We start from the raw sequence: 7728 nt of genomic DNA on the forward strand, positions 1-7728 counted from the left end.
ATAGAATTAGTAGGAAAGGATATTAAAAGTGTTACTATAGTTATATTCCATATATTCAAGAACCTAGAGAAAAGACTGAGCAAGTAGAGACGTGGTATACATATCTCCCAAACCAAACATCTAAGTATGAAAACTACAGAGTCTAACGTGAAAAACATACTAGATAGGATCACAGGCAAATTAGATACTGTAAAGGGAAAGGTATTACTATGAAGACATAGTAATAGAAAAGGATCCAAAATAAACACAGGGAGAAAAAAGAACAGGGAAAAAGAAAAGAATTGAACTGTGAGGCAATTACAAGCAGCCTAATATGTGTGTTAACTGGATAGAGGAGTAGGGGAACAGATACAATTATATGAAGAAATAATGGTGGGATATTTTTCAAGTTTGAAAACAAACACCTACAGAACCAAGAAGCTTATAAGCCACTAATGCAAGAAAAATATACCAAAGCACATCATAATCAGATTACCTAAAACCAGTGATAAAGGGAAAAAATTTGAAAACAAAGGGGTTGACAAATTTTGTACAAAGAGGTAAAAATGAAGATCAAAGCAGACTTTTGCTGCAAATTTTGTAAGACAGAAAACGGTGGAATAGTTTTAATGAGAGAAAACTTCATCAACCTGAAAGTCTATGTTCAGTTTGAAAATACCTTTCAAATTTAGATATGAAATAAAGATTTTTTTTTAGGCATGCAAAAGCTGAACTACTACATATCCAGCAAATCTGCACTAAGAGAAATGCTAAAAGGAAGTTCTCAAATAGGCAAAAACAAGTGTTGACAAAGACACAGAGAAAATGGAAACTTCTTACATTGCTTGTAGAAATACAAAATAATATAACCACTTTGGAAAATGGACTTGACAATTTCTTAGAAAATAAAACATACTATATGATCAAGGTCTTCCACTCTTATTTTACCCAAGAGAAATAAAAACATATATCTATACAAATACTTATACACAGATGTTCATAATAGCTTTATTTGTAGCAGCAAAAAACTGACAACAGTGTGAGTGTCCATCCATAAAGTAGTAGATAAACAAACTGTAGTATAATATAGCCATATAATAGTAAAAAATACAAAAAAGTAATTAACTATTGATACACTCTATAAAATTGGTGAAATTCTTAATTATGCAGAACAAAAATAGCCAAAAAGTACACGTGGTATGATTCTACTTGTTATAAAAAATTTTTAAAAAATTCAGAGTTGGGAATTGAACCCATGAGTTCACATGTGTTGAACTACATGCTCACTCCTATAACATTCTTTTTAAGAAGCAAAATGATATCTAGCAACAGAAAGGAGATCAGTGTTTGCTTGGGATATGGGAGGGGAATGGTGGGAGAAGAGTGTACAGAGGGACACAAGAAAATTTTTTGTATTGAACATGTTTTTTAAAGTTACAGAGAATGTCACTGTAGACATATTATTTAATCAGTTCCCTATAAGCGGTTTTCAATCTTTTATTACAAACCATATTGCAATTAATAACCTTGTACATACAACATTTCACACATCAGGTATACCTATAGGATAAATGTTCAGAAGTGGAATTACTGGGTTAAACCATGCACTTTCACTCTTGATAAAATTACCAAATCACCTTCCATAGAAGTTGACCATTTTTCATTCCACCAGTATGACAACAGTCATTCCTCACATCTTGCCAAGAACTGGTGTTTTCCAGCATCTGAATTTTTTGCCTATCTACAGGTAGGAAAGAGTATCTCAGTGTATTTTCAACTGGCATTTTTCTTACTATGAATGAAGATGATCATCTTTTATACAGATTGAAATACATGTGCTTGTTTTATGCAGCATTTATTCATGTCTTTGCCCATTTTTCTCTCATGTTAGTTTCAATTTCCAGGTGCTCTTTCAATATTAGAGAAATTTACCTTTTGTCTATATGTTATAAATATTTTTTTCTCAGTTTGTCATTTATCTTTTGAAACTTTTAGACGGTTCTTTCTTTTTCCAATTGGATCACTCTTTTAAGAATTACTACCTATCTTTAGCCGCAGATCCTGGCCTTCTCTGGTATGGTAGATTCCAAATTTCTCCTGTATCTCTAGACTGCATTTTGCCACCAGGGTAATGATGTCACTTAGTTGATTTTTCTCCACTGTCCAGAGTGCCAGGAGTACATTCCCTGTAGAGACACAGGATAATTTGATAGGAGTCAAACATCTAGACTCATTTGTCCCATAGTAAAGCGCCCTATTATGCAGAATATCAATGTGATATTCAGTGTGGACCTCATGCAATGTGTCAGGCAAGGTTTCTCAGCACTATATAATATGCAAGGTTAAAATATTGCCTTGATCCTCAAAATCATTCAGTATACAAAAACCCAACTAAGTAAAAGCTGAAATGTTCTAAGGATATTTTTCCTCCACCAGTATATTAATAGGGGTACAGGTTCTAGCAAATTGGTTCATAGCATGTAGGTTCAAATTAAAAATCTAATTTTAAGGCTATTTTATTAAGTTTAAATAAGAAGACATTTCAACCTTAGACCATATGGCTGTTAATGATCCTAAGAGTTCTCCTGATAGACTCTTGAGTCTTCTCTATCCTGCTAATAATGACCAAGTTTCTCATTGTTTTTCTCAAGGATACTTTATAGGCACTTATTTTCCTATCATTTAATCTAAATTAAATGTAAAAAGCATATGTGATATTAATATGGGAGTTTTTTTAAACTGGGAGATCCTTTGAGGCAGAGATACTTCCCTAGTGCTCGGTACCTATTAAGTAATCAATGAATGCAGAATAAGCAAATATGCCAAATTTCACTTATAGTTTTCCTCACTCATAGTCCTTTAAATAGTCATAAAAAAATACCTGTTATATTTAGGATATCCCCTCCAAAACAGAGCACATCTGAAATCAAGGGAAAAAAATAAGTCAAGATCAGAGGGATAGCAGATCATGGAAGAATAGTACAGCTTTTTTTTTCTTTAAAGACCTACAGTTTTTATTTTTTTCCTTCTTTCTCCGTCTATTTATTCATTCCTAGACTCAGGACTATACCTTCTCCCCAGATCTGTACTTCTGTACATAATCTCTAAAAAGTATTCCTATTCCCTTTAAAGCCACAAATAGTGTGCTAGGGATCTTATTACTTCTCACCTTCTCAAAGACTTTACTCTTATCTATTCTCTATGGCTCATTCCCATGGTCTTGGGGTTCGAACCCAGGTACTCATGCATTCCAGGCAAGCACTCTTATCACTAAGCCAGATCCCCAGCCCTCCCATCAATATCTTAAAAATCAAAACAGAACAAAAATAATCCACCTGTTTTTGTCTCTACCTCATTCTTTAGCTATTAGCTCTCTTTTCTGATATCTTCACAAAGAGAGAGAAAGAGAGAGAGAGAAAACTAACTGTATATACTTGTCTCTTTTTCCACTCACTCTTTTAAATATTTTCTCTACCACTTTCTTCTTGGCTTATGCCAAAATGATGTTCATCTCTTCGACCTCACCTAAATGATCAAGGTCCTCAACAACACTCATCTTACTAAATTCAATATTTTCCCAGTTCACTATAGTTGATGATGTGCATTTTCAGGCCGGCTAGTCAGCCTTCTTCTAGGCACACTATTTTCCCTTTGGCTTCAGGAACACCATAAAGTCCTACCTCACTGGTTGCTTTATAGACTGTCTTGCAGGTTCTTTCTCCTAATCATAATCCTCCCTTGGGGTTCTGCAAGTCTCAGGCTCTATCTCTATTTACTCTTTCCACACGAACTCAAACAATTCTTATGTACCATCTTTATACCATCAGTAGATCTCTAATGGATATCTATCCTCTGAGCTCCAGGTTCAATTATAGCTAACATGATTTCTCTACTTCAATGACTTACTGGCATCTCAAATTCAACATATTCAAAAGAGAACCCTTTATTTTCTTTCTCAAGAGTTCAGTTTCTCCCATCTCCATAAGTGACACTATCATATAATTCAGTCATGGAAACCAAAAAAGTGAAGGTCCCTTTTTTTTTACCACTTCCCACCGAAATTCAATCCATCAGCAACTCCTATCTGTTGAACCTGAAGAATATATTTAAAGTTAATCCATTCCCATACAGCTATGTTGCCATCTCTAGATCAACAATCTTCAGTCTTGACTATACACTGGGGCTGCTTGTGAAACTTAAAAAAAAAAAAAAAAAAAAAAAAAAAAAAAAAATCCTTATTCTTGGGCCCATCCCAGAGATTCTGATTTAAATGGTCTAGAGTGAGGCCTAGGCATCAAGACTCCCCCCATCCCCTCCTGGAGCTGGCAATGGAATCCAGGGCCCCTGTGCATGCTAGGCAAGCATTCTACTATTGAGCTAAATCCCTGGCTATCAAATTTCTTAAAAAGTTCCCTGGGTGGTTATATGTGTAGCTGAGGTTGAAAACCACTATCCTAGACCAAATTTCCATCATCTCTCTAGGACTGTTTTTTTTTTTTTTCCTCCTTTTTTTAAGACAGGGTCTCACTAAAAGCCCAGGTTGGCCTTAAACCTACGTTCCTCCTGCCTCAGTCTTCCAAGAAGCTGAGATTATAGACATGCCACTGCAACCAGCTTCTTCATGACTGTCTAATTGCCTCTTCAAGCTTCCATTCTTACCATTCACTCTCCACTAGCTCCCTTTAATCCAATCTTCAGGAGGCAGCAAAAATAAGCTTTAGAAAATGTAAATCAGATCATATTACTACTCTAGTAGAACCTTTCAACAGTTCCCCTTTGTACAAAAATACCTACAATAGTTCAAACTTCGTACTATGAATTCCAGAGCTTGATAATCTGAAAGCTGCCTTCCTACCAACTCACTTTAAGCCACTCTTGACCCTGCTAGCTATACTCTGGTCCCACCAGCCTTGTCTGTTTCTAGGACCTGCCAAGCTTTCTCCTGTCTCAGAACTTTTGTCTTTGGCATTCTTCTGCTTGAAATGCTTTACTGGTAGCTCTTCAGTGTTCCCCTCATCATTCATGTCTCAGCTTAAACATCACCTCCTCAAAGGAGCCTATGATCACTTTGACTCTCAGAGATAACTCCCCACACTATTATTTTAATACACTTGGTTTATTTCCTTAATAGGATGTATAATCTATAGTCACTGGATTTACTTATTATCTGACTCTTCTACTAACATGGGAACTTCACAAGGGCAGGTATATCTTACTTTCCCTTGTATTTCTAGTACCTAGCAGTTCCTGATATTATAAAACATACACAATACGTAATTTTTATCTTCCTCTTCATCCAAACTTGATGAGAGAAAGACCTACACTTATTCCTTAGGGGTGAGGGGTGAGTCAAATAATCAAGTTCCTAAAGGACGTGTCACAAAGTGATTATTCTGGTGAAACTCAGAATATAGAAAAAACTGTATGAGGCACTATCTGTAAATGGTGAGAATATTATTTAAGTAGTAAACAGTATAGGACCAGAGTTATTTCTGTTGGGTAAGCCTAACTAAAAAGCTTGACTGACCCTGGGTTCAATCCCCAGCACTGCAAAAAAAAAAAAAAAAAAAAAAGCTTGATTGGGGTTTTACCATCCATAAACCAATTAAAGTGCTTGTCATAGAGTAGGTACTTGAAATGTTTACTGTACAAATAAGGAGTTTTTTAAAAATTAGTTAAATATCCAAAAGTTTAATACATCTAAGAAAACAGTGACTATACCTATTCATTTCTCAGGATCGAAAAGTAATAACAAGAGTAGAAAGGTGTTTTGTAAAATATATATGATGTGTGTACATGGGGCACATGAGAAGACATCATGAAATTTATTCTGAAATAAAATTCAATGTACAAAGTAAAAATCAACATTAACCCTTTCCCCTTTACTGAACACTGAGCCAGTGAGATGGGAGACTGAATAATAATGGGAGCTAGAGATAGAGAATTATCTTTTCATTAGCAACCTGATAAAAACAAAGATCAGTGATGCCTGAGGAATTCAGTACCCATTTTAAAGTACCCCAGGTTCCCTTCTTACAGGAGACCAGACCACACCTCCTTGCTTTCCTACAATGATCACTCACGCTCCACGATGTCACTAATGTAGTAACTGAAGATGTGGGCCAGTTTGTCCATGTCATGTTCCGATTTGCACGTCAGGCTGAATCTGTCCATTAAGGCTGTAAAACCTGACAAATAAAGCAAAAGTTACTATATTAGCTGCAAAGTTTAAACTTTTAAGTCCTCTTCCCTCTAAATATCCGACTAGTCTAAAGGAATCGGATCTCTTCAAGTGGAATAATTCCTTGATCCATTAGTATGGTACTGGAAAGTACCCAGGGCCAGGCTGGTTGCTGCTGCCTCTGGGACTCCAGAGAGTGTAGATGAAGATGAAGATCCACCTACAAGTTCTCTTTTCACCTGAAGCCAGCTGCCTCTTTCTCTCCACCCTCCCTCTCAGGTCAAAGGAAGGCGTGCAATTTCGCCCCATGTAGTGGCAAGAAACCACTGACAAGGGAAAAGGAAAAAACTTAATGGAGAACTCATCCAGGAAGCACAGGCACCCTATATTACACCTTCATATCCATGACACATATACTCCATCATATTTATTAAATGAATGACTCAAAGTGACTGCTTAATTGCTAGCACGTAGAACACAGAGGGCACAAACTTAGCAACCCAAAAGAATGAGTTAACTGAATGAATAACTGGAGAAGGGCGAACGCTTATTGGAAAATACTCAGAGTTTTGGGGAAAACTTGTTCAAAGTCTCCTGTGGCCTGGAGTAATCTCGACTCTCAATTTCGTCATTTCTGAAGTGAGCCCAAGGGCTAAACCGGTTCATCCCAAAAGGTGTTTTCCCGCTCTGAAAACGACGGCCTTCAAAGGTTCCCGCGCTTAGGTCGCCGGGACGCCAGGACCGTAACTGCAGCCGCCTCCCGGGGCTCAGGCCAACGGCCGCCTCTCCTCGCCCTCACCCATCACGTGGACGCCTAGGAGGACGCCCTGGGCAGTGGCGAGCTCGGGTTCCGACCCTCGGGGCTTCCTGAAGACCAGCAGGTCGGGAAGCAGCGCCGCCAACCGGGCCTCCACAGGCCACAGAGGCGGCGCCGCCTCCCGCTCGCCGGTCGCCATGGCGGCGGCGGGGCTGCCCGCCGTTACCGGAAACAGGGTCCCTCCAAGGAGCTGCCAATCCGCTTCGGTAGCCCTAGTGGGGCCCGCCCTCCAACCAATCCACGCAGGTTTCCTTGGGGCTCCGCCCAACCTTCCAGCCGGCTGGCCCCTGACTTCCGCCCAGGCGCAAGGGAAGGCGGTTCCTGAGGACAGCTGTTGTTGACACCTTGAAACGTGAAGGGGAAGCCGCTACTGGGATAAATATCACCAGAGTAGAAATTTGGGTCACTCTTAGTAAGGACACACGCTCAGAATTTTTTTTTAGACCATTTAACACTGTCAGTCATCTTCCTTTATCATAGGAAGTTTCTCATCTGTTATCTGCCAGGACAGGTCTATCGCCTCACTTGAAGAAAGCTCCCAGGGTCTGTTTTTGTTTTTCTCTAGCTCTTCCTTCCAAAAGTTTCTGTGATAATGGCACATTGGAGGCTGATAATCTTTGTTGCTCAAATTGCTGGAGACCATTAAGCAGCAAAAGGATGAGCAGGCTGTGATTTTCAACAATCAGAAAAAAAATTGTTTTAGCTCTCTGAAAATATAAGAAGTGCATCTTTGCACCCTTTAGGTCAAAAT

At 38.5% G+C, this 7728-nt stretch overlaps 1 protein-coding gene across 4 annotated transcripts in view; it reads right to left on the bottom strand.

Moving 5' to 3' along the window:
* LOC124989568 (adenylate cyclase type 10-like) overlaps positions 1–7138 on the bottom strand; it is a 39257-nt gene extending 32119 nt beyond the window's left edge. For all 4 annotated transcript variants that reach the window (XM_047559431.1, XM_047559433.1, XM_047559434.1 and 1 more), the window contains exons 1-4: positions 6960–7138; positions 6063–6167; positions 2861–2899; positions 2022–2165 (exon numbers count right to left, since the gene is read on the bottom strand). In XM_047559431.1, the coding sequence (XP_047415387.1) occupies positions 2022–2165; positions 2861–2899; positions 6063–6167; positions 6960–7116 (445 nt within the window). In that variant the 5' untranslated portion in view covers positions 7117–7138. The remainder of the gene's footprint in view (positions 1–2021; positions 2166–2860; positions 2900–6062; positions 6168–6959) is intronic.
* Positions 7139–7728: the final 590 nt, after the last annotated feature.

Source organism: Sciurus carolinensis, chromosome 7 (assembly GCF_902686445.1).
Source record: "Sciurus carolinensis chromosome 7, mSciCar1.2, whole genome shotgun sequence".
Lineage (NCBI taxonomy): Eukaryota > Metazoa > Chordata > Mammalia > Rodentia > Sciuridae > Sciurus > Sciurus carolinensis.